Here is a 25,785-nt window from a genome sequence, read left to right as displayed (position 1 = left end):
CTCTCTCTCCCTCTCCCCTCTCTTTTCTCTCTCTCCTCTCTCTCTCCCTCTCTCCTCTCTCTCTCCCCTCTCTCCTCTCACTCTCCTCTCTTTTCTCTCTCTCTCCCTCTCTCTCTCCCCTCTTTTCTCTCTCCCCTCTTTTCTCTCTCCTCTCTCTCCCTCTCTCCTCTCTCACTCCCTTCTCTTTTCTCTCTCTCCCTCTCTCTCTCCCCTCTCTTTTCTCTCTCTCTTCCTCTCCCCTCTCTTTTCTCTCTCTCTCCCCTCTCTTTTTTCTCTCTCTCCTCTCTCTCTCCCCTCTCTTTTCTCTCTCTCTCCCTCTCTCTCTCCCCCCTCCCGGGGCTGTTTTCCCAGCGGGGCGGTTCCGGGGAGGGCCCTGCCCCCCTTCTTAAGGCCGTGCTCCTGCCCCGCCCGAGCCTTCCCTTCTGCCCGCCCGCAGCGACCATGGGCGGCCCGCGCCACGGCCACTGCCCTGTCCCTGGAGGTGAGAACTTCGGGGCTGGCCGGGCAGGCGGGGTTCCCCCCAGGGGGGCTTGGGCAGGGTCAGCCCCGGGCCGCAGACACAGCGGCTGTGGGGGAGCAGCTGGTGGCGCCCCAGGAGCCGCCACTCACAGCGGGGTGTCCTTGGGCTCTGCGGGACTGCGGGATGGGGTGCTCGCCACTGCAGGAGAGGGAAACTGAGGCAGGTGGGGCTGTCTGAGGCGGCTGCTTTCCCCACAGGCGGTGGAGAGGGCGGATGGGGCGCAGGGTGCCCCCCACCTGCACAGACACCCCCTTATTCTGCTCCCCCGGCCTGGGCACTCGGTGGGGGTGACTGGTTGGTGGCGCCTGGTTTGAACTTGACTTGGCTTTGCTCGGCCCCGCCCAGGGCGGCCCTAACGGTTCTGGGGTCCGGTTATGGGAACAGATTGGGGTGTTGTTGCCTAAGCAACAGGGAAACAGTGGAGAAATGATGTGGGGTCACCGCACCCTCAGGGGAGGTTCCAGGTGTGAGCTGAGTGCCCGCGCGGGGGTTAGCACTGCAGGGCTGCGGCGGGGGGCACTGGCCTTCCACACGGGCAAGAAGCCCCTCTGTGGGGAGAGACTGCCCCGGGAGGCCCCTTCTGGCCCCTCGCAGCACCCCTGGTCCCAAGCACCGTTAGGGTGAAGCGCAAACAAGAGGGGCACCGGAGAGAGCCCAGGGGTTCAGGCGCTGGTCTTGCACATGGCCGTTCCCGGGCACCGCAGGGTGTGGCCCCAAAACCAAAAAAGAAGAAAGTAAAATTAGCAGAAGCACTTTGGGGCTGCAGGGTGGAGGGGCTGGCGCGGGCTGTAAACAGCCTGCAGGGATCACCCGCCATCGGGCCTCTTCCTCCCGCTTCCTGCTGGACCCTCCTGCCCGGGGCTTTCCCTGAATGGGAACCAGATGGGGCGGCCGCAGAGCAGTGGACAAACGCTTGGCCAATGGGCAGACGTTTCTCCCCCAGCAGCTCCTGTTTGGAGCCTGGCCAGCAGTCCCCAGATGGAGCTGGCCTGGCCCAGCAGCCTGCAGGGATGGGAGGTGAGGCGGGAGAGCCCCCCTCCCCGTCTGGGGAGCCCAGCCCCTCAGTTCTGCCTCCCCAGGTGCCGACTGCCCATGTGTGGGGTGGACAAAGCAGTTCTGAGGCCGGAGCTGCTGTGCGGGGCCCGCAGAGGGGGACCCCGTGTTCAGGAAGGTTCTTTCTCTGAGTTTCCTGTTGAGAGGAAGTGGATCGCCCGGGGCAGAACTGGCCTAATGCTATGGTGGGGCATATCCCGTGGATGCAGGGCTGGGCAGCTGCCTCAGTTTCCCCAGCTGGAGGGCCTCCAGGAGGGGTCCTCTGCCAACCTAAGGGGTCCCCAATTTGAGTACTTAAGTCCCCAGGGTTGAGTATTTAGGACTGTCACACACCCCCAGCCCTGCCCAGAGTCCTCAGAAGCTGCTGAGTGGGGGGAGGGAAGGTCCTGAGTCACCCTTCCAGGGCCCAGGAAGTGAGTCACACTCCTTCCCTCCTCCTCCCGACACACCCCCGGCTCACTGGATTTCGGGGATCAGTGCCACCCCCACGCCCCCCTGCTTCCACTCGCTTGTTTCCCCATCTCTGGCGGTCTCTGCCCACTGTGGGAGTTCCCTATTTCTCTGTCTGTCACTACCACTGGCTTTCTGGGGAAGGGTCAGGCCACACCCTGCGCTGTTCAGGAGTCACTCCTGGTCGAGCTCAGGGGACCATATGGGGTGCTAGGGGTCAAAGCCGGATTGGCTGCATGCCAGGCCAGCGCCCTAACCACTGGGATCTCCGGCCCTCGAGTCAGACTCTGCCTCTTCTCTGTCTCTCTCTCCCTGTTCCGCCTTGTCTCTCCGCCCCTGGACCCTGTCTCTGGAGGTCAGCATGGATGCCCCCATCTCCAAGCCGGCCTGAGGGAGGGGGCCCGGTGCATCCTGTGCCTGGAGGCTGCGGTGACAGCCGCACCTTCCCCCACTGTGCCTGGGCTCCCCAGGGTGGGCGGATGTGGGCTGCGTGGGGATAAACAACCCCCCCTCCCACCGCAGGTGCTCTGGAAGCGATTCCTAAGGGGGAAACTGAGGCACTGAGCTGTACCCTGCTGGGATCTGGGTGCATGGGGTCCCCCACACCTGGTTTCTGAACTGTGGAACCCCAGAAGGAGCCACGCCCTATCCCCCCTTTGATCTTTTTTGGGGCGCCACACCCTGTGGCCCTCAGGGCTGACACCTGGCTTTGTGCTCACCCGGGAGGGGTTCAGGGGGCCCTGGGGTGAGGGGGGACGCAGACAGCCCGAGGCTCCCATCCCTTTGTGTTTTTATTTCATTTCCTTTCACTATGGTGACAGCTGCCATGACTGATGTCACACTAACCACACTTACTGGCACTGTCTGGGGGGAGGGGGGGAGGGGCTCTGGGGGCCCCTGCAGGCGGGTCGGGACCCCCGGCGCCCATGTGGAAAGCTCCTGCTCAATCCCGGCAGCGGCTACTTTTGCTGTTGTTTTCTTTGGTTTGGACACACCCAGTGCTGCCCGGGGCTCACTCCCGGCCCCGTGCTCAGGGGACCCTATGGGGTGCTGGGGATGGACCTCCAGCCCCCTCCCTGCCCTGCTGTCCTAAGGTGCTGGCTTGTCTCAGCGGCGCCTGGGACGTATCAGACTGAGGTTCCCGTAGCTGCGCGTTCACAGCACTCTCCGGAGTCTGCGCCCACCCTCCCCCCACCCCGTTGCTCCCGTTGCTCACATATGGTGCTGGGGCTTGGTCAGAGGGGCTCGCAGCTGCTGGCATGGCGCCGGGCACACGGGGGCCCCCAGGAGTCGGCCCCGTGACAGTCTGCTTGCAAAGCAGGCGCTGTGTGACTGTGCTGACTCTTGGGGCCCTCGCTCTCTGGGGACGGGGCACCAGCCTGGCTGACCCTCGTCCCTCAGACACCCCGGCCCTGCCTACCCCCATCTCTGTTCCAGCTCTGAGCGTCCTGCTGACTCTGGCCATAGTCGGACTCCAGGATTGTGGCGGTGAGTTTGCTGGGGACACCTCAGACCCCTCCAGAGCCCAGGGGAAGGGCCCGGACCCCCATGCGCACCGTCTGTCCAGGGAGGAGGGAGTGTGCAGTCTCTGACCTCTGTCCCCACAGCCTCTGAACCCTGCAAAATACACTGCCCCCTACGGTCCTCCTGTTTCAACGTCACATCCTGCCGCTGTGACCCGGGCTTCAGGGCTCTTGAGGGCGAGATCTTCACCAATCCACTGGACATCTGTGAAGGTAGCGAGGCGTGGGGCTGGGACTGGGGGGCTGGGGGGGAGGCGGGGGCAGCTACGCCTCAGCATTTGTCCTTGGATTGTCACCAAAGGCAAGGACATGGGGGCGGGGACATACATGAACATGGGGAAAGTGACTAAGTCTGGAGAGGCGGGAGCTCCGGAGACCCAGCCTGACCTGTGCCTCAGCTTCCCCCTCTAGGTCTGAGGAGTGGGAGGCAGCGTGGCCCTCTGTACCACCCCCACTTTGGCACTTCCAACTGTGTCCGACTCTGGAGGGCCAGCCGGGGGCTGAGAAGGGCAGAGCTGTTTGGGCTTCAGGCATGGTTTGCTCCAGCTGCAGCCATGTGGCCTTATAGTGCAACTCTGCTTGATTTGCTCCCCACTGCCCCTTCTCCCTCTATTGTGGTGACACCCAGGGAGTTCCAAACTCTCCTGTGTGTGGTGCTCATGCATCCAGCTTTGGTGCTCCAGCACTTGGTGCCTACCGAGGATTGCAGTCCTTCCGCTGTGGTGCTCCCACACACCTGTCTGTGGTGTAGACCCAACTTACTTTTTTTTTTTTTTTTGCTTCTGGGGTCACACCCAGCGATGCTCAGGAGTTCCTCCTGGCTCTGCACTCAGGAATTACTCCTAGAGGTGCTCAGCCAACCCTTTGGGATCGAACCCAGGTCAGCTACATGCAAAGCAAACGCCCTACCCGCTGTGCTATCGCTCAGGCCCAAGACACAAGTTTCCCTGCCGGCAGCAATGCGGCTGGGGTTGCGCTTGGTCCGAGTGGGGCCTGAGGGGCCAACCTCATGGCCATGAGCTCGAGCTTGAACTCCATCCGGCGCTGTGCTGCGCCTTCAGAGGTGACTCTGCACCCCGTATTCCAGACATCAACGAGTGTGCCCCGAGCTTGAACGTGTCCTGCGGGAGGCTGGCGGACTGCGTGAACACGGAGGGCAGCTACCACTGCGAGTGCATCTCGGGGTACCGACTGGCTTCCGGGGAGAGCAAGTTTAGGAACAAGAGCGAGAACACGTGTCGTGGTAAGGGCCCTGGAGCATCCACCCTCTTGGCTGCTCATGGGGGCAGGGGCCGGGGACGCTGGGAACCAGGAACTTTGGCCCCTGAGAGCCACATGTGTGGTGCTCGGGTGTACTCGGAACCCTGCCACTGTTCTTGCGGGCGTTCAAGGGAAAGGTCCTGGGGCTGGCAGGGAGACGGGGCTCCCTGGGTGCCACGGTCCATCTCCCCCAACCCAGAGCCAGGAGCCCCTGAGCATGGCCAGGTGTGGTTCAACCTGTCCCCCCCTAAGTGCCTGGACCAGGATTGGGGCTCAAGTGAGGGGGAATTTGCCCTTCATGCGCCAGGCCCAGGCTCAGCAGCCGCACAGGTAGCTTAGATGCAGCCTCCCCTCCAGAAAAGAATTTTCATATTTAAAAATAGAAATCTGAGGGACTGGAGTGATAGTACAGTGGGTAGAACGTTTTGCCTTGCACGTGGCCGACCCAGGTTCGATCCCCAGCATCCCATATGGTCCCTTGAGCACCGCCAGGAGTAATTCCTGAGTGCAAAGCCAGGAGAAACCACTGTGCATCGCTGGGTGTGACCCAAAAAGCAAAAAAAAAAAAAAAAAGAAAGAAAAAAAAAAGAAAGAAAGAAAAGAAAAGCAAAAAGAAAAAAATTAAATATTTTTTAAAAAAATAAAATAAAAATCTGAGGCCAGAGTTGTAGCGCAGGGGGGAGGGCACTGGCCTTGCATGCCGCCAAACCAGGTTCCATCCCCGACATACCATAGGGTCCCTGAGCACAGAGCCAGGAGTCAGCCCTGAGCATCACTGAGTGTGGCAAAAAAAAGATTAAAAAAACCTTTTATTTTATAGAAATAAAGTAGGAGTGTTGGGAAATGCTCAGAGAGCCACGGGCCTGGTCCACATAAGCCCCAGGCTCAAACCCGCGCCCCGAGGAGTCACATGCACCTCTGGATGAGACTCCACTTTATTTACTTGCTTTTTAAAATGAGCAAATCTGGGATTGGAGTGATAATACAGCGGGGAGGGCATTTGCCTTGCACGCAGCTGACCTGGGTTCAATCCCCGGCACCTGTATGGTCCCCCAGCACCGCCAGGAGTATTTCCTGAGTGCAGAGCCAGGAGAAAGCCCTGAGCACTGCTGGGTGTGGCCCAAAGCAACACCCCCCCCAAAAAAAAGCAAGTCTGGAGCCAGAGATGCAGTGCAGAGGGGAAGGTGTTTGCCTTGCACACGGCATGGGGGGGGGGGTTCAGTTTGATCTGTGGCACCCTGGTCCCATTTGAGAGACCCTCTCGCAAGTACCACAAGGAGTGATTCCTGAGCACTGAACCAGAAGTCATCTCTGAGCACTGCTGGGCATGGCCCTGGAAGCAAACCAAAGCAGCGATGGTCCCTTTGTGACTGGTGTGACCTACTTTGCTTCCTGGTGCTTCCATTTCCTCTCTCTAGAGGGAGCCTCTCGCTTCCATCACAAAACTCCTGGGAAGGACTGTGAGGCCCCAAAGGGGTGCTGAGAAGGGGTCGCCCGTCCCCTCACCCCTTTTCCACATTCATGCCCTTGGTCTGCCTTGGCCTTGCCCGCCTGATGACCCTGGGCATTGTCTGGCTCTTGCAATTTCCAGGGAGGGCTGAGGGACAGCAGGGGTTTTGGGGATCCTGGGGGTGGGTGGGGCCAGGAATGTGGAGCAGGGAAGCCTGAGGGGCGTCGTGAGGCGCTTGGAGAGCGGGGGACCCTGAAGCAGTGGAACATTGAGGGGCGGGGGGGCACTGGCCTGATGTGCAGCTGGCCCAGTGTCCAACCCCGGCACCCCGGAGACCCCCAAGCCCTGCTGGGAGGGATCCCTGCGCACAGACACCGCCAGGTGCGGCCCAGCCCCGGGAAAGATGGGAAATGACCCCATGGACATACCAGCGGGGGACTGTGAGGAGGCACAAAGACCCCCCAGTGTCGGCCTGACAGGCGCAGCTGTGCACCCCAGTTCAGCACCTCCCTCCGCCGCACCCCTGCATGTGCCAGCCACGCCAGGCACTTCATGGCCCCCGAGCCCCTGTCCTCAGCTCACAGCTGCCCCCAGCATCCCTGCCTGGTGCCCAGATGCCTCTCACCTACTCTCTGGGCGCTTCTCTGCGTGAAAGAAGGAAGGAATGTTCTGGGACTTCCTTGGTGCCTGGGGGCTCAGAACCCTCCCCTCTCCACCTGGAGCCCATCAGAAGTCCAGGAGGACGCCCACCACCCGCCTCGCTCTGGGGGCAGCAGGACACACGGACACACCTGGATGGTGGGGAACAAACAGCAACCTGTGTGGCCACTTCAGGAGTGAGGCCCAGGAGTGCCCTTCCAGAGGCCCACATGGGGGCCCCGGTGCCCCTGGGACCAAAAATCCCAAAGACCAACTAACCCCCTAGCCGGGCCTCTCCAGCTTCCCAGCCTCGATGCTGCTGACCCCCCATCCTAATGGGCCAGGGGACATCTGCATGAGGATTCTTCAATGGCCCTGGATGACCTGGACAGCCCTGGATGGCCCTGGACAGCCCTGGATGGCCCTGGATGGTTCTGAACATCCCTGGACAGCCTGGAAAGCTCTGGATGACCCTGGATAGCCCTGAACAGTGGACACCAGGTCCCACACCACATGACTGCAGGACTCCTGCCCCACAGGCCTGGACCCGGGGCGATCTGGATCGGGGTTCCGCGAGCACCACACAGGTGCCTCCGAGCCCCAGCGACAGGCCATGTTCTCCGGTGTCCATTGTGGGTGACCTGTGCCCCGCCGTATCCATCTCGTGGGATGAAGCCAATGGTCAGCTGGGGATGGGGTGGTGGCCTGGGGCACTCAACATGAGCACTGAGCACTCAGCAGAGTAGCGGGGTGGGGGGAACTTGACTTCTGGCTTTGTCTCCAGACGTGAACGAATGCGACCTGGAACCGAGACCCTGCCACAAGACCACCCACTGTCTCAACTTCCTGTCGGGCTACAAGTGCCTCTGCCGTCCGGGCTGGAAGCCGGCTCCCGGGTCCCCTAACGGCCCCAACAATACCATCTGCGAAGGTCCAGAGCTCAAAGCCTGAGCCTGGGGCACAGTCAGAAGCCGGTCTGCGGCCAGCAGCCCACAGCGCCAACGGGGCTGCCCCAAAGACCGGGCACTGCTCCCATGAGGCGGAATGTAGACAGATGTGGGGGTCCCGGGAGGAGCTGGGGTGCCAAGGGGAAGCTCCAAGACCCCAGGTGGCAGTGGCTCACAGGATGCAGCTGCTTTTGGTGGGAAGGAGGACACCTGGCGATGCTCAGGGGTTACTCCAGGGTCTGCACTCAGGAATTCCTCCCGGCGGTGTTTGGGGATCACGTGGGATGCCGGGGATCAAACTCGGGTGAGCCACGTGAAGGGAAAACGCCCTCCTGGCTGTTTTCTCTCTGGCTCCTGAAGCTGCTTTTTGCCTTTCTACAATTTCGGTGTCCTGCCTGGAGGTGGAGGTACACACCTGGCAGACACCCAGAGAGGTCAGTAGAACCCAAAGGGGAAGGGGCCTGACCCTCCCCCATCTCCGTGTCCCCAGATGTGGACGAGTGTGCGTCTGGGACACACGAATGCCCCAGTACCACCACCTGCGTCAACACTCCTGGCTCCTACAAATGCCGCTGCCCTCCGGGCTGGATGCCCAAATTAAAAGCTGGAACCCCAAACACGGTCTGCCAAGGTGACTGCCCCTGCCCGAGTGGGCCCGGAAACCCGGGAATCAGTCACTTCACCATTGGCGGGTGGCTGGGGCAGGGGGAGCTCACGTGCTGCCACGCTTAGGCCTCAGCACAAGTCCCGCCACCTTCCTGCCCACCACCCAAGGTCCTCTAGTCTCTGGGTGCTGCCACCTACTGCCTAGCGGGGCACAGGAGGCTGCAGGGTGTGGCCGAGAGGGGCCTGGCCTGAAGCGGGAGCTTGGAAGGGCGTGTGGATGGGCGTGGTCTGTGATGTGGGCGTGGCTACGATGGGCGGGGCTGGCCCGAGCCCAGGCTAGAGACCGAGGGGGGCCCCCCCCCCCCGTTTGAGGCTGACCCCGACCTGACCCAGACGCTGTGCCCGCAGATGTGGACGAGTGCATCACCGGACAACACACGTGCCACAACTCCACCGTCTGCATCAACACTCAGGGCGCGTTCGTGTGCCAGTGTCGCCAGGGCTGGGTTCCCAAAGCCGGATTCCAGAACACAGTCTGTGAAGGTACCTGGGCCCCCTGACCCCACGCCGGCCCTGCGTTCACAGCCCCACCCCCAGCCCTAATGAGCCTCTCTTGTGACCCTGCAGAGATCTCCTTCCCGGCCTGGAGCCCACCCTCTGGAATCAGAAGCCAGGTGAAGGGGTCTCCGCAGGGAGCAGGGAGGCAGGGACCCCCCAAACAGCCCACCCACGAGACTCTCTGACCCCCCATCTCCCTCTCCTCAGACCCTCTCCCACTTCTTTCAAAGAGTGCAGGATCTGAGCGCAAACTTTCAGTCAGATAAAGCCCAGGAAACAGTCAAGGTAAGTGCAGGAAGCGCGGCTTTAAGGCCCTAGTGGGGCCATAGTGCCACAGGTGGGTGGCTAGCCCTGCACGGGGCAGACCCAGCTTTGGTCCCTAGCAGCCCATATGGCCCCCAGAGCCCTACTAGGAGCCATCCCTGGGCAGCGTTTGGGTGTGCCCCCCAAACTAAAATTAATCAATAAAAACAAACTTCAAGGGGCTGGAGCGATAGCACAGTGGGGAGGGTGTTTGCCTTGCACGCAGCCGACCTGGGTTTGATTCCCAGCATCCCATATGGTCCCCTGAGCACCACCAGGAGTAATTCCTGAGTGCATGAGCCAGGAGTAACCCCTATGCATGGCCGGGTGTGACCCCAAAAGCAAAAATAAATAAATAAACCAAACAAACTTGTAAATTCATCACGCACACACACCCTCGATGTACACAGACAGTGGCCAGAACAGGCCGTGAAGGTGCTGATGCTGGAGCTGGAGGACACATGCGGCCATGCTGGGGCCCTGTGACACAGCACTGTCCCCTATGCCCCCACCCCTGCAGAACCTCATCACATGTGTGGACGAGCTCCTGGAGTCCCCCGGGGACCTGGGGAGCCTGACCCTGTCTGAACGGCACCGCGCGGCCACCAACCTGCTCTCGGGCCTGGAGGTTGTCCTGAGGACTCTGGCCAGAGCCATTCCGGACTCGTCCTTCACTTACACCTCCCCTTCCAGCACAGGTGACAGCACATCCTGTCCCCAGCCCCAGGTCACCCTGCCCCCGCATCAGGGGCCCCCAATCACTGCCCCCTTGCCCTCAGAGCTGACCTTGGTGCTCAAGGAGAGAGAGGATGGAAACGTCACCATGGGCCAGAGCCATGCGCGGGTGATGCTGAACTGGGCCGTGGCGGGTGCAGCCGGAGACTCGGGTAAGTGTGGGGGTCTGCAGGGTCTCCTGGGGCGAGGGTTTGCATGTGGGCAGCTAGTGGTGAGGTTCAAATATGCAGTCCCTGTGGCTGGGGCACTTAACTGGCACACAACCATCCCGGGTTTGATCCCCGGTAGCCATAGGGTCCCCCGAGCACCGCCAGAAGTGATTCCAGAGTGCAGAGCCAGGAGTAACCCCTGAGCATCACTGGGTGTGACCCAAAATGCCAAAACAAAAGACAATAAAAGAGTATGTAGCCACTGGGGCTAGCCCAGCGGGGAGGGCACTTGCCTTGTACACAGCTATTCCCGGTTCCATCCCTGGCATCCCACAAGATCCCCTGAGTGCCACAGGGAGCCAGAAGACTGCCCTGAGCAGTATTGGTGTGGCCCAAGAGTTAAAAATAGAGAGTATGAAACGTCTGACCCACTGGGCCTCCAGCTCGTTCCTGGGGTCTGCTGAGGCTGACTCAGACACAGCTGGAGGGAAGTGGGTGGGGAGGAGGGTGTGGCCAAAGGTAATGGCATCTGCCTCCCCCAGGCCCTGCCGTGGCCGGTGTCTTCTCCAGCCGGAGCATGGAGAAACTGGTGGCCAATGCTTCCCTGGACCTGGACCCTGAGAATCAGATTCGGCTGGAAAGTATCCACGAGAGCCCTGTCCATGGGGCCCGGCTGCAGCTGCTCTCAGCCGTCAACTCCGTCTTTCTGAGCAATCCCCACACGGAGAGTTTGGACTATCCAGTTTACTTCGCCTTCTCCCACCCCGTGAGTGCAGCTGGGGAGGCAGCACAGTGGGAGGTGGCGGCATGGTGGCTCTGTTCACAGGGTCCCATCCTTTTCCCATACTTCCTCCCTCAGGCCTACCCCAGGGCCTTTGCACATGCCAGTGGGTCACCACCAATTGTAAGAATCACAGCCTATTGTCCTTTGCAGCTTTTATCCATGTTTTTGTTTTGCTTTGTTTGGGGATCATTCCCAGTGGTGCTGGAAGGGGAACAGTATTCCCAGGGCATGATTTTGGGATCCCTCTTGGTGGTACTCAGGGGACCATGTGGTGCTGAGGGCAGAACCCGAGTTGCCATATGCAAATCAATTCACTCCTGCCCCTTTAACCCTCCTGCCAGTCTGATGAATAACGTCCCTGGTTTCTGCCATGGCGGTGCACAGGACGGTCCTCACAGTCACTGGGCCGCGACCAGAACACAGAGGAGCCCGCGTGGGGAGCTTATTCATGCCGGTCCCCACACCTGATTGTCAGCCACTCTGCATGGGCAGATTCCCTGGCTTGACACATGTCCAAAATATTGTCACACAAAAGGCCTCCCCTTAGGCCCTCTAGAGCCCCCTAGTGGGCTCCTTGGCACTAGAGAAAGAACCCAGAGAACGGTCACAAGTGTCTTCGCACAAGCAGCACCAGGAGCTCAGGGCCGGGAGTAAGTCCCAGGATCACCAGCGGTGGCCCCCGCATGGAGGGGCTAGAGAGCAGGGGCCAGGGGAAGGCACTTGCCAGCCCCATGCACTGAGTGAGCCGCTGAACACAGATCCAGGAGTGAGCCTGAGGGCCAAGGGCCATGGCCACACCAAACGGACCCACGAGAATGGGGTCCTGGCTGCCCGCTGACCGCCTGCACCTGCCCGCAGGAGGAGACGCCTGGCGTGCGGCAGGAGCTGGTCTGCGCCTTCTGGAAGGCTGACGAGAATGGAGCCGGGCGCTGGAACACCTCGGGCTGCCGGCTGATGGGCAGCGCCAACGGCAGCAGCACCTGCATCTGCGGTCACCTCAGCAGCTTCGCCATCCTCATGGCCCACTACAACGTGCAGGTCAGCGCCCCGGGCTCCGTCCCGGGCATGCACAGGGCAGCTGCTAGCACCCTGGGCTGTAGTCTAGGGCTCCCCTCCCCCCCCCCCAATAAAATAGGCCACACACAGGGCCTGAGGGATAGGACAGCAGGAAGGGGGTTTACCTTGCACTACCAACCTGGGTTCGATCTGAAGCATCCCTTAAAGTCCCCTGAGTACCACCAGGAGTGATTCCTGAGTGTATAGCCAGGAGTTAGCCCCTAGCCCCCAAGAAAATAGGCCACAGAGATAACACAGGGGTCAAGGATGAGTCCCTGGCCCATCCTTGCACTATGCATGTGAGCACTGTCAGGCGGGAGCCCTGAGCACCGGCCTATCTCCTCCCCATAATCTCAAAAACAGGCCAGAGACAGAAACTAGAGCTGGAGCACGTGCTGCCATCAACGAAGTCCTGGTGGCCCCCAGCTCCATTGGGGAGATTAAAACATAACAGCAAGAAAAAAAAACAACCCAAGAGCTTGGGGGGTTAGGCGAGCAGATAGCTGGGGGTGGAGGAGTGGAGCTGCGGAGGGCTTCAGGGTGGGGGTCCCATGGAGTGCCAGGAGCGTCAGTTTCCCAGAGGGCTTCGTGGCTGTGAGAGGGCTGTCAGGAGCGCGGGGAACCAGAGAAGGCGCGGACAGGGACAGGCTAGCTCGGGTGCGGGCGGTAGGAGGGGACGCGGGGCGGACGGGGAGAGCGCCAGCATTCGGGGTGCTGACCATGTCCCCCCGCCGTGCACGCAGGACCCGCGGCTGGCCCTCATCACCAAGGTGGGCCTGTCGCTGTCGCTCATCTGCCTGATGCTGTGCATTCTCACGTTCCTGCTGGTGCGGCCCATCCAGGGCTCCCGCACCACCGTGCACCTGCACCTCTGCATCTGCCTCTTCCTGGGCTCCACCATCTTCCTGGTGGGCATCGAGAACGAAGGCGGCGAGGTGAGCGAGCGCGCCCCGTTCCCCGCACGACCCCCACGCTCACCTCGGGGTGCTGCCAGGCGCAGCCCAGAGTCCGCGGGCTGGGTCCCCGCGCTGCCCGCCCGAGGCCCGCCCATTTGGGTTCCGGGTGGGATTGACAGCGGTGCCCGAGGCCCAGCCCTCTAGGACGTCTGGCGTGGGGAGCGGCTGAAGTTCGCCCCGCCCCGCCATGGTCCCGCCCACTAGGGCTCTCCCTGAGAATTGACTGGCTGATGCACCCAACACCCCGCCCACTTCCGAGCTCTGGTGCGGGGGCTGATTGGCTGCGGCGCGCGCGCCCCGCCCCGCGCTGATTTGGTCCCGCTCCCCGCCCGCAGATCGGGCTGCGCTGCCGCCTGGTGGCCGGACTGCTGCACTACTGCTTCCTGGCCGCCTTCTGCTGGATGAGCCTGGAGGGCGTGGAGCTCTACTTCCTGGTGGTGCGCGTGTTCCAGGGCCAGAGCCCCGCGCGGCGCTGGCTCTACCTGCTGGGCTACGGCGTGCCGCTGCTCATCGTGGGCATCTCGGCCGCCGTGCGCAGCGAGGGCTACGGCCGCACCATCTAGTGAGTGCGGGCGCTAGGGCTGGGCGGCCGGGTCCCCGCGGCACGCTCCGGGGGCGCCCTTGCTGAACCGGCCCCTCCCTGTCCCCAGCTGCTGGCTGAACCCCGAAAAAGGCTTTCTCTGGAGTTTTCTGGGGCCCGTGACCTTCATCATTCTGGTGAGTGCAGCCCACTCGGGAAGCCCCACCGCCCCTTTGGAGGCCCTCTAACCCTCAGCCCTCTCCCCAGTGCAACGCCATCATCTTTATCACCACCGTCTGGAGGCTCACCCAAAAGTTCTCCGAGATCAACCCTGATATGAAGAAACTGAGGAAGGCCAGGTACGGGCCGCAAGGGGCTGGGGCCGGCTTTGGGGGTTGAAGGGGCGGGCCTGGGCCACCACTGCCCACTTCCCTCGCCCTCAGGGTGCTGACCATCACAGCCATGGCGCAGCTCTTCGTGCTGGGTTGCACCTGGGTCTTCGGCCTGTTCCTCTTTGACCCGCACAGCTGGATTCTGTCCTACACCTTCACAGTCCTCAACTGCCTGCAGGGTCTCTTCCTCTTCCTGCTGCACTGTGTGCTCAACAAGAAGGTGGGCATGCTGGCCAAACAAGGGTGTCCGGAGCGGGTGGGGGTGCCCCAGCCCCTTCCTGACCACCCTGTGGCCCCCAGGTGCGGGAGGAGTACCGCAAGTGGGCAGGCTTGGTCACAGGGAACAAGTACTCGGAGTTTGCCACCACCACCTCCGGCTCCAGCCAAAACCAGACTCGGGTAAGAGCGTGGGGTGCAGGCAGGCAGACTGGGGGACAGAGGTCCCGGGCATGCCGGCCCATCCTCATGCACGTCCCTCCTTTCTAGGCACTCAGGCCCTCCGAGTCAGGCATGTGACGACGCACAGGCCCCGCAGCTCTTGCACTGGCCAAAGATTCTCCTTCCTGCTTCCCTGCACCTTTGCCTCTGCACAGGCAGATGGTCCCTGCAGGCCGCAGTGTGCCCCAAGTGGAGGGTGGGGGGTGCAGCCCCCTGGTACAAACCCATCTCTGCAAAGTCCATGGCTGGGTGTGGCATGGGGCAGCGGGTGTTGGTCAAGGTACACGGTACAGGGCCCCGCCCATCCCTGGGGCCTTTCTGCTGGAGACTGGGTGTGTGGGTGAGTGTGCATGTGTGTGTGTGTGTGCGTGTGCATGTATGTGTGCATGTACGTCTGACGCCGGCCGGCACCGCACTGGGCACAGAACAGGCGGTGGAGCCAAGCTTTGTAATAAAAATTTATTCTCACACGGAACACAAATCTTGGCTTCTCAACTGCAAACACGAAGGGTCAGCGCGGTCGCTGGGCGGAGGTTACCGACTCTGCTCAACTGTAGGCACAGGTAGAGGAGAGAAGTGAGGTGGGGCCAGGGCACCTGTGCTGTGCGCATGCCGCCCAGGGAGCCACTTACTGTAAGTCGAGATGTCAATCTCCTCGGGCAGCTCCGCCACGTTCACTTCAAACCGGTCCTGCACGTCATTGAGGATCTTGGCGTCGTTCTCGTCCGATACAAAGGTGATGGCCAGGCCCTTGGTCCCGAAGCGGCCGGCACGGGCCACCTGCGGAGGGCAGGCCAGTCGGGGAGGCCAATCAGGCCACCTGCTCACCTGCACCTTGGGGGCTTCGGGGAATGAGGGGGAGGTGGGGGGGCACTCACCCGGTGGAGGTAGGTGTCCGAATCCTCAGGCATGTCATAGTTGAAGACGATGTTGACCCGTTCGATGTCCATCCCGCGGCCAAACAGATTGGTGGCCACCAGGATCCGGCGCTGGAAGTCCTTGAACTGCTGGTAGCGCGACAGGCTGGGTGCAGGGGACAAAAGGCGGCCTCAGAGGCAGGCTGGGGTGCGGGAGGCACAGGCGGCGGGGCCGGAGGATGCACTCACCGCTCCTCCTGCGCCATGCCCCGGTGGATGGCAATGGCCGGGAAGTTCTGCTCCACCAGGAGCTGTGCCAGGGCCATGCAACGCTGCACCGACTTGACGAAAATGACCACCTGCGTGGGCAGGGGTCAGCTGGGGGGTCGCCTCACCCCAGCCCCAGCCCCACCCCCGCAGGCCGGCCAGCACCTGGTTGAACTCCAGCACATCCAGCAGGTCGAAGAGTTTGCGGTTCTTTTCGCTGTCCTTGAGCTTCACGTAGTACTGCTGCAGCCCGTGCAGCGTCAGCTTGGTCTCGTCATCCACAAACACCTCCATGGGCTGCCGGCCGGGGCAAGCGGTGAGCTTGGGGCCCGTGGCCCCCCAGCCCGCCCCGCCGGGCCCCGACACTCACGTCTTGCATGAACTTGCGGCACACGGGCCGGATGTCCCTGCTCAGGGTGGCGCTGAACATCATGCACTGCTTCTCGTGCGGGGTCAGCCGGAAGATCTCCTGCACGTCGCGCCGCATGTCTGCGGGAACCAGCAGGCTCTGAGCGGGGGCCTGCGCGAGCCCCCCACACCCGGGAGCAGACCAGCCCCGCCCCCGCTGCCAGGGAGCCAGGGCCGGAGGGGGTTGCGGGCCGCTGGCGGGCTGCGATCACTTACACGCTGCCAGAGCGGGGCGGCCGGGCCGGGCACCCAGGGAGCCGCGTCAGGGAGGGCAGCCTGGGGCAGAGACAGCCGCGGGGGTGAGAGATGCAGCCCCACGGCCTGGCCCGCGCCCGCTGGCCCCCGCGCCCCCAGCCCCCCACGGCTCCCACCACTCACCCAGCTGCTCCAGCATCTTGTCACACTCGTCCAGCACGAAGTGCTTCACATTCTTCAGACTGAGGCTCCGGTTCCGGACCAGCGCCAGGATGCGCCCGGGGGTCCCCACCACCACGTGGGGGCAGTTCCTCTTCAGCACTTCCTCGTCCTTCTTGATGGAGAGGCCCCCGAAGAACACGGACACCTATGGGGTGCAGGGGCGGAAGCTCAGCGGCTCCTGGCACCCCGGGCCGCCCCGCCCCGCACTGGCCAGCCTCCAGGGAGTGGCCCCTGGGGCTGTGCATAATTCATCAGGCTTTTAAGGAGCAAAAACCACCGCAGCCCTCAGCCTGCCGCACTGCAGCCAAGCCTGGTAAAGCCCAGCTGGGCCGGAGCCCGCGAGGCACGTGGCAGGTGCCACTCACCTTCACGCTGGCCATGTACTTAGAGAAGCGCTCGTACTCCTTGCTGATCTGGAAGGCCAACTCCCGCGTGTGGCACATGACCAGGACTGCCACCTGGGGGGACGCAACACACTCAGGGCTCCAGCCTGCACCCAGAAGAGGGGCGTGGCCATAGAGCGCTTGAGGAATCCAGCCCCGATGGTGGCCGAGCGGGAGGGGCCAGGCCCACCTGTCCGTTGATGGGCTCGATCTGCTGCAGGGTGGCGAGCACGAACACAGCCGTCTTGCCCATCCCGGACTTGGCCTGGCACAGGATGTCCATGCCCAGGATGGCCTGCGGGATGCACTCATGCTGGACTGGAGGGACAGAGGGGCAGTCAGCGGCCACCCTGTGGACCGGGGGGGCGGGGGCAGGGGCTGGGGCGCTCACCCTCGGATGGGTGCTCGAAGCCACAGTCCACGATGGCCCGCAGCAGCTCCGGCTTCAGCAGGAAGTCCCGGAAGCCAGAGCTGTGGATGGACACGTAGGAGCCCTTGACATCCTTCTTGGGGGGGGCCGGGGTGCTCTCGGCAGGGGCCTGGGGCTCCTCATCCTCCTCGTAGTCCAGGAGCTCATTCTCCACGTCCTGTTCGGCCATGGTGCTGACAGGGGCAGGGCTCGGCAGTTAGGGCGAGGGGCAGCAGCTGGGCACAGGCAGGCACTGGCCCCCCCACTCTGCACCCCACTGCTGTGCTCTGGGCTGGGGGCTCTCTGCCCACCGTGTTTCCAGGGACTGTGCGGAGGAAACCTCCCAATTCCGCCCCAGAAAGCCGCTGCCAAGACGCCCAGGGCCACACCCCACTTCTCCCTGCGGGCCTCGGAATGATGCCCAGATCCCCAGCAGGTCTCCCGCAGGGAGCGTCCCGGCAGCCACCTCCTGGCAGGACGTGGACACAGCACAGCCACGGGCTTCCGGCACACAGGCACTGATGCCGCATCTTTCTCTGGGTTTTAGGCCACTCTCAGCTCTGTGCTCAACCACCACTCCCGGCTGTGCGCAGGCCTCACACCTGGCTCTGTACTCAGGGCTGACTCCTGACTCCGTGCTCAGGCTCACTCCTGGCCCTGTGCTCGGGGCTGACGACAGGTGGTTGTCGGGGGACTCTGCAAAACCAGGGATCCAATTCGGATCGGCTGTGCCTCACCCACTGTCTTCTCTCTCTGGCCGAACATGGCCTTCTCAAAGTCCACCCAGAGGGGTCCCTGCACCAGGTGGTCGGGGCCAACACAGTATGCACACGAGGCTCATCTCTCAAGACGGTGCCAGGCGAGCACACTGGCAGGCTCTGGGCGACTCTGGCCTGCCTAATGCCACAGTTCTGTCACTGTGGCCACCTGTGACCACTCCTCCAGGTGGTCCCCTGCCCAGCCTGCTCCTCCCCCCGCAGTCGCCAAAGCAGCCTCTAAACCCAGGTCAGGCTGGAGCAACAGCACAGCTGGCTTTGCACACAGTCATCCCAGGTTCGATCCCCAGCCAGGGGATCGATCCCACTGCCAGGTGTGGGTTCCCTCCACGAGCCTCAGAAGGCCTGGGATCCCCCTCTTCCTGGAGAGGTCTGCGGCTCTGGAAGAGCATTTCCTGCTGTCCCCACTGGTCACAGGAGGGGCTGGTGGGCGGGAAAGCTCAGGTTTCCCCACAGGGCGCCAGCCCCTGTGGTTGATGCTGCTGCTTGTGGCATAGGGGAAAGCACAAGACTTCAGGGGTTCACACAGGGCTCAGTCGGGACAATTGGGGATGAAACCAGCACAGGGAGAATCAGCAACTGATCCACTGATTACCTGGCACCTCCTCTGGGTTCACCCCTGGGGATGGGGTATGTCAAAGAAATAGGCGGGAGGAGGAGGCCTACTGGCGGGGGTGGGGGGTGGGGGGCAAAGGTCAGATGAGAGGCATTGAAACTGCTTTCTCCTGTCAGGAGAGCCCCCTGAGCGACCCGGGAATATATTCTACCGGAAGCAGCCTAGACAGGTGGAAACTGAGCAGGCCAGGAGTCAGTCTGGCGGCCAGTGGTCGCTCCCGGCGAGGTTTGGGGTGCCAGAGGCCCCCGGGGTACTCTGAAGTGAACAACTTCAGAGATGGGGAACCCTGGGCGGAGAGATGTTGCTCGTCCCCAGTGCCGAGTGGAGGGGTAGGGACAAGGCTGTCGGACCCCCAGTGGCTACTGCAAGACGCAGCCCACTCAGTGCGGGCCCTTCGCCTACACGCCGCCGGGCTTTACCCGGGTCCCCCCCAGGCCGGGCAGGGCTCGGGGTCGGCATGACAGGCCCCCGGAGTGGGTCCCGCGCCCCGAGCGCCAACGGCCCGCCCGGCCCCCGCGCATGCGCCCTGGCGCCCCAACGGCCACCGCCCAGGTCACCCCAACCGGCCCGCGCCCCCTCCGCCCGCACCGGCCGCAGCCCCTCGCGTCCGCCTTCACCCGCTCGCCCGCTGCCCCTTGTCCCACAGCGCAGCCCCGCGCCCAAGCCGCCGCTTACCCCGGGTCCCCGTTCGCCGCCGCGTGCTGGAGGCGCCGCCGACTGCCGACACCGCTCCGCGCGCCCCGGCACCCGTCGCCGCGCGTCTAGGACCGGCCGTCCACGGCGCGCAGTCATTGGTCCGCTTGCATGTCACTCGGGAGCGGTGAGCGCGGTAATTGGATCTTGGGGGCAATTTAGAGAGGCTATTGGTGGAGAGAGCAAAAGGGGCGTGCCGCCCGCCTCGGGTCCATTGGTCAAGAGTGGCTAGGTTCGGCCCCGCCCGCCCGCGGACACGTGACGAGATGGGGGTGTGGATTTTTTTTTTAATTATTTATTTTGGCCCTGTGTGGGCGCCGCCATTTTTAGTGCTGGCCTATAGAAGCCAGGTTGGCTGGTCCATGAGCTGGCCACTAGCCCTTAAGAAACGTGGCGCCTCGGGGACTGGAGCGATAGCACAGCGGGGAGGACGTTTGCCTTGCATGCGCCTGATCCGGGTTCGATTCCCAGCATCTCATATGGTCCCCTGAGCACCACCAGGGGTAATTCCTGAGTGCAGAGCCAGGAGTAACCCCTGTGCATCGCCGGGTGTGACCCAAAAAGCCAAAAAAAAAAAAAAAGAAAGAAAGAAACGTGGCGCCTCCTTGCAGGTCCCTCTTTCCCCGCCCCGGCGCCCGGGACTTTTCAGAGTGGGACCCAGTTTGCAATCCCGGGTGGTCCCGAGCAGGAACCCTGGAAAGCCAGCACAGGAAACTAGGAGCTTGCGTTGAGTTTGCACTGGCAGTCGGGGTAAGGGCTCCCCTGGGGCGTGGGAGTGAGGCTCTGTCACAAGCCACATTTCCCGTTTGCTGAGGGTCACAGCCTGGTCACACCCTGTGCCGGGGGCCATGCCGGTTCAGACCACAAAACCAGGATGTTTTCGACACTGCACTCAAACATTTTCTTCTCTTCCCTTGCGTATGTGAGGTCCCGAGTTTGATCCCCAGCACCGCAGAAAGTAATCTGAATACTTTCCTATCAAACCTTAACCCACACCTCACCCCTACTTTATATACTAAGGTAAACTTGATAAAGAAACACAAAGGCTGGAGCGATCGTACAGACAGTAGGATGTTTGGCTAGTACTGTTATGGTCCAATCCTCAGCATCCTATCTGGTCCCCTGAGCCTTAGCAGGAGTGCTTTTTTTTTTTTTTTTAAGCTTTTTGGGTCATACCCGGCGATGCTCAGGGGTTACTCCTGGCTCTGCACTCAGGAATTACTCCTGGTGGTGCTCGGGGACCATATGGGATGCTGGGAATTGAACCCGGGTCAGCCGTGTGCAAGGCAAACACTCTACCCGCTCTAGCCCCAGGACAATGATTTCTGACCACTGTCAGCACTTGGCACTTGCCCATAAAACATGAAACAGTTCTGAATTCCTACCCCTTCTCCAGAAATTTCTGCTGTGCCCCTCAGCTACTGGACCCCACACCCTACGAGGCAACCCTGGTGAGAATTTGAGCTCTAGAGATATTTTTTCCCATTCTGCCTTTCCCATCTGTGGAATGGATTCCTTGGTTCTGGTATCTGTCTTCTTTGAAGACGCTAATTAGCTTTGAGTTCTGGTCCATGCTGCTGCTGCTGACAAGACAGGCAGTTCTTGGTGGCTGCTGTGTGGCCTGTGTGTGTGGGGGTTTCTCTCTCCCTGTTTTAGGCTCACACCCAGCAGTGCCCAAGGCTTCCGCCTGGATCTGTGCTCAGGGATCACCCCTGGCAGTGCTCAGGGACCATATTTACCAGTGGAGGATCAAATTCAGGGATGTGTGCGAGGCAAGTGCTCTCACTGCTGTGTTTTCTTCAGCACCAGGGGACCTGAGAACGTGTTGTGTAGATCAGGCTATTCAATCAAGTGGTTACTGAGCATTTAATTCCCCAAGGTTTTTAATGCTCTCTAAATGGTTCCATTTTAGGAATTGCATGCAAACAACACCCTTGGAGGAGGAGAAAAATGCTGTGATCCAGGCATCTCTCAGCTGCAATATCCTTGCCTGCAGAATTCTTATTGGGAAACTGCACGGCTCCTCAAGAGCTGGAAGGAAAGAGTGGCCACCTAATTGCCATCCAACTTGTAGGAATCTGCTCTTGAGGTTAAGGTCAGTTGGTCTAACACTCCAGTGTGAGGCTGAGGAGACAGTTCTCTGGGCTCCAGTGCAGGTTTGTCTCTGGGGGCCTTCAGTTCTGCCCCTGGCATCCCGCCAGGCCTCAAGCTCAGCAGGGAGTTACCCCATCCACCTCCAGCTCAGAGCCCGCATGTCCTGGAGCACCACCGGGTGTGGTCCTTAAAGCAAAACAAAACAAAGCCTTTGTCTGGAGGCCAGTGCCTTGCCCAGCTCAGGCAGGGTCAATCAAGTGTTCAGTGATTTCGCAATCTACCTTATTTTACTGCACGCTGGTCACCACTCTTTAATCTTTGCACCCTGATTTTCCAGTCTCCAAATTGTTTATGAGGGGCTGGAGAGAGCACACTAGAAGTTTGTCTCCCATGCGCCAAACCTGGGTTCAATTCCTGGCACCGCCAGCCAGGAGTGCTCCAGCGACTAGAGCACGACTGGGTGTGGCCCCAAAGCAACAAAGCCAACCGAAAAACTGGTCTCTGGGGTCCAGAGAGGACTGGGGTGAGGGTTCTCATCTTGCACAGGTCCCCTGGCATGATTCCTTGATACCACATATGGTGACCCAGGAGTAAGTGCGTGTGGACTAGCCCCTCCTCTCCAAAAGCAAACCAAAATACTTAAAAATTTGTTTATGACTTTAAGACTCCACTGAATGGCTGTTTCCCCCCCCCACACACACACCTTTTCTTTCTTTTTTATTTTTTTTTCTTTTTCAATAAGTCACAAAATGTGACACTTGATGTGCAGGAGAGATGGCCAGGGAGGAAAGCTGAGTGGGGCCGGGGGAGCTGTCTGGGATTCAGATCTAATTCCTCTCCCTCCTCTGTGCTGGTGGCACCTTCTGCCGGTGGAGGCCGAGGTGAGATGCCATCCAAAGCAGCAGGTGGGACACAAGTGGAGTGGGGAACTGCACACCAGCCCCTGGGCAAGTGGGAGCATCAATTGACCAACTGTGTGGGAGGAAATTAAAAAAAAAAAATCAAAGAAAAGAAACATTTTATTTCTTTTGGTCTGCTCCTGGCTTGGTGCTTGGGAGACCCAACGCAGTCACAGAATGGAAGCCCAGGCCCGGCCATGCTGTATCTCTGGCCCAAGAATGAATGTGTTTCAACCTCACAGAACCCCTAGGTTTTGTCCTCCTTCTGCCACACCTGGTGATGCTCAGGGCTGACTCAGGGCTCAGGGCTCAGTCCTCAGGGACTGAGGGGACTCAGGGGACTGAACCTGGGTCAGTCACGAGCAGGACAAGCGCCTGGCACTCACTGTCCCTTCTGCTGGTGCTCTTATGACCCTTGTTTACCGAAGAAGAAACTGAGGCACAGAAGTCACAGATCCCAGCCAAGGGGATACGGAGTATCACTCTTCCATCTGTCTGGTTTGGAAAACACTTTCTCTTTCCCTGTTGCTGGGGACTGGATACATTTCTATACATTTCCTTCCCCAAGGTTAGAGAACTCTGGGGGGGGGGGGAGCTCTCTGATGGAACAGAGCTACATTTTTGCAGAAAAACAAGCCTCAGTGTCTTTCTTCCGGCTAAGATTCCATCCTGGCCTTTTCAGGTTCTTGGGTGAAAACCCCAACCCTACCTAACCAGGAGTGCCAGGAATAATCCTGCCCCCCACCCCCCCAAAAAAAATCCCACCAACCTCTGGTTCTTGGTACTAGATTTTTTTTTTGCTTTTTGGGTCACACCTGGTGATGCACAGGGGTTACTCCTGGCTGTACACTCAGGAATTATTCCTGGTGGTGCTCAGGGGACACTATGGGATGCTGGGAATCGAACCCGGGTCAGACGCATGCAAGGCAAATGCCCTACCCGCTGAGCTATCGCTCCAGCCCCTCAGCACTAGATTTTGTCTTTGCATCTTCCCAATGCCTGGAGTTGGGGACCCAGCAATGAAGGACCCCAACATCCCTGAGGGGCAGGACCCCCCCACCAGTTCCAGAGTCGAGAAAGTCCCCTCAAATGTACTGTTGCCATTTGCCCAGAAAAAAAATACCAAGCTATTGGGGGGTGGGGGAGAGTTTTGGGAAGGGGGATGCATCAAGAAAGGGCTTGCACACAGCCAACCCGGTTCGATTCCCAGCATCCCATATGGTCCCCTGAGCACCGCCAGGAGTGATTCCTGAGTGCATCACCGGGTGTGACCCAAATAAAAGCAAAAAAAAAATTATCACCTCTAAAAAAATTAAAGTGACATCAGATCAAACATGAAAATGACAAAAAGAGGCAGGTGGGCAGAGGAGATAAACTCAGGGGCTGCAGCTCAAGCCTGGCATGCAGGAGGCCAAATTCTATCCCTGGAGCATCACTGCCAGTGGGAATGAACAGGCTGGTTTGAGGAAGGCATAAAGAGAGGGAAGCCCTCCCAGCCCTCTAGGCCTCTAAACCCAGACTCCTGGGGGCTGGAGTGATAGCACAGAGGGTAGGGCAGGGCAGGTAGGGCAGGGTGTTTGCCTTTTTGTTTTTCTTTTTAGCTTTTTGGGTCACACCCAGCAATGCACAGGGTTTACTCCTGGCAGTGCTTGAGGGACCATATGGGATGCTGGGAAACGAACTGAACCAGGATTGCCCTATCCGAACCAGGATTGCCCTATCCGTTGTGCTATTGCTCCAGCCCCGCAAGCTTACCTTTTAAAGAGTGTGATGGGGGAAGGGAACGTGCAAAAGCCTAGTGGTTAGAAGGCAGGCAAGCAGAGGGAACATGAGGGTGACTGTAGGAGTGAGGGGACGGCAGACAGCTTGAGTAAGCGATTTTCCAGGAGCGCCCCCAAGCCTAGGACTGAGCTCCGGCAGGTGTAGGTGGGGTGTGGGTTTCTGTGGTTCCAGATCAGAACCCCATCCCAGCAACTGTGGAGACAGACCCTATTAAGTGAAGGTTATAGGTTGTCTCCGCTTCCAGCTGAGTCCCAGTTCCCAGAGCCACCAGCAAAGGCCCCCAGCGGGCATCGATAACTACTCACTGAGTAAAACAGTGAGAATTTGGCCGGGTTCCCCGACTCTATCCGGGGAGGCAGCCTGGAGCATGGCCGAGCGCAAGGCCCATCCCTGGATCCTGGGTCCCCAAGAACCGAGGCTGGCTGGGCAGCCCAGCTGAGTTACACAGCAAACCTTGGGGCCAGGGCAGCCAACTGGGTCACTGGGGTGCGGTCCTCTGAGCCTTGGTGTCCTCACCTGCCCATGAAAGGCAGAAAATCCAAACACAGCTCCCTACCTGTTTGGCTTCTCAGCCACATGTGGACATAGGCAAGGGTTCCTTCTGGTTTTGTTCAGGGAACCCAATCAAATACAGGATTTACAACCAGAGATGTTCAAGGATTGTTCCTGGAGATGCTCAGGGGACCCTCTGCAGCGCTGGGATAGAATTCTGTCTGCTGCGCACAAGGCAGGCGCCTTCCTTCACTGCTGTCCACGCTCTCTGTCCTTTTCATCTCAAATTCAGATTCAGAGGAAAAGCGATTGAGGCACAACCCCGAGGCTTTGAGGGGCTGAGCCAGCCAGCGGCTGGGCAAGGAGAAAGAAGGAAGCTAAAAGAGGGTAGTGCAGGCTGGGTGTGACCGCCTTAAGCAGAGAAAGGTGGGAGCTTTGGAAGGTTCTAGGTCGAGGAGGGGCACCACCTGAGTCACGGACACCCTTGGGCTGTGGGAGAAAAAAAAACTCGGAGGGTGGAACCAGAAAACAGGGTCAAGGTGAGACTGTGGGGGTGAGGGACCCCGAGAAAGGGAAGAGAGGACCAGCTGTAGACAGAGCATCACTTCTCCTTCTCCCCGACTCCTTCCTTTCCCCTCTGCGATCCCACCGAGGGCAACCCAGGGAAGCACAGTCCGGGGCGCTGGGACTGGTCCAGGAGCGCGGCCGTGAGCCTGCACCGCCGCCAGGGGGCGCGCCGCGCCGGCACCCTAGGGAGCGCAGCTTGGCGCAGGCTCTGGGTTTCCAAGGCAGCGCATGGTGGGCTCGGCGCCAAAGTCGCGCGAAGCGGAGTCTCCCGGGACCCTGGGGGATCCCCAGCAGAGGCCTCGGCCCTCCGCCTCCGCGCGGGCACGCCTCTGCATTCATGGGGCAGCACCCCGAGAGCCAAGGCCGGTCCGCACTGGGGGCAGAACCCAGGCTCCGCCAGAGCCGGCCGGAGCCTCGGCGCACGCCAAGCCCCGCTGGCACGCACCGTCCGCTCAACCTCCCCCGTGGTGGGCCGGGACGTTCTTCTCGCACGGAGCTCGGGGTGGGGTTCTTTCGGAAGGCGCGGGGGCTGTCCGGAGCCGAGGTCCGGTCCCGGGGGCACCAGAAAGAGGCGCGCTCGGCTCTCGGAGGCCCGGGGGGGCCTGAGTTCGCACGGGCCGAGTCGCGGGGCGCGCCGGGTCGAGGCTCTCTCTCGTAGGGGTGCCCTCGGGAGCCCCCGAGGCCTCGGCCGCGAAGCTTCCCGCGCGCTGCAGTGCGGGACAGCGGCGGAGCGCGCGGGGAGGGGGCGGCAGGGGCGGGGCCTGCAGCCCCAGGGGCCGCCGGGAG

The 25,785-nt window shown here is 61.0% G+C and overlaps 2 protein-coding genes across 5 annotated transcripts; one reads left to right on the top strand and one right to left on the bottom strand.

Moving 5' to 3' along the window:
• The first annotated feature begins 416 nt into the window (after positions 1 to 416).
• ADGRE5 (adhesion G protein-coupled receptor E5) lies at positions 417 to 14,624 on the top strand. Of its 3 annotated transcripts, XM_055128762.1 has the most exons (20): positions 417 to 481; positions 3,461 to 3,511; positions 3,631 to 3,759; positions 4,634 to 4,789; positions 7,680 to 7,826; positions 8,333 to 8,473; positions 8,857 to 8,991; positions 9,076 to 9,122; positions 9,214 to 9,291; positions 9,830 to 10,007; positions 10,089 to 10,196; positions 10,736 to 10,959; positions 11,836 to 12,015; positions 12,777 to 12,968; positions 13,325 to 13,551; positions 13,640 to 13,706; positions 13,777 to 13,868; positions 13,953 to 14,121; positions 14,202 to 14,300; positions 14,388 to 14,624. In XM_055128762.1, the coding sequence occupies exons 1-20, from the start codon at positions 442 to 444 to the stop codon at positions 14,415 to 14,417; spliced, it is 2,490 nt and encodes an 829-aa protein (XP_054984737.1). In that variant the 5' UTR covers positions 417 to 441; the 3' UTR covers positions 14,418 to 14,624. The 3 variants fall into 3 exon arrangements, with proteins under 3 accessions (XP_054984737.1, XP_054984738.1, XP_054984739.1); XM_055128763.1 differs by lacking the exon at positions 7,680 to 7,826; XM_055128764.1 differs by lacking the exons at positions 7,680 to 7,826; positions 8,333 to 8,473.
• Positions 14,625 to 14,779: 155 nt separating this feature from the next.
• On the bottom strand, positions 14,780 to 19,242 carry DDX39A (DExD-box helicase 39A). 2 transcript variants are annotated; one of them, XM_055128765.1, is made up of 12 exons: positions 19,148 to 19,219; positions 17,683 to 17,776; positions 17,063 to 17,274; positions 16,862 to 16,989; positions 16,654 to 16,746; positions 16,250 to 16,433; positions 15,834 to 15,952; positions 15,629 to 15,760; positions 15,446 to 15,555; positions 15,218 to 15,362; positions 14,972 to 15,119; positions 14,780 to 14,890 (listed from the first exon to the last, which is right to left on the bottom strand). In XM_055128765.1, the coding sequence occupies exons 3-12, from the start codon at positions 17,268 to 17,270 to the stop codon at positions 14,874 to 14,876; spliced, it is 1,284 nt and encodes a 427-aa protein (XP_054984740.1). In that variant the 5' UTR covers positions 17,271 to 17,274; positions 17,683 to 17,776; positions 19,148 to 19,219; the 3' UTR covers positions 14,780 to 14,873. The 2 variants fall into 2 exon arrangements, with proteins under 2 accessions (XP_054984740.1, XP_004616874.1); XM_004616817.2 differs by lacking the exon at positions 17,683 to 17,776 and having other exon boundaries at positions 19,148 to 19,242.
• Positions 19,243 to 25,785: the final 6,543 nt, after the last annotated feature.

Source organism: Sorex araneus, chromosome 2, assembly GCF_027595985.1.
Source record: "Sorex araneus isolate mSorAra2 chromosome 2, mSorAra2.pri, whole genome shotgun sequence".
In the NCBI taxonomy this organism is placed as follows: domain Eukaryota; kingdom Metazoa; phylum Chordata; class Mammalia; order Eulipotyphla; family Soricidae; genus Sorex; species Sorex araneus.
The sequence above is the reverse complement of the archived record's forward strand: the minus strand, read 5'-3'. Positions and strand labels throughout refer to the sequence as shown.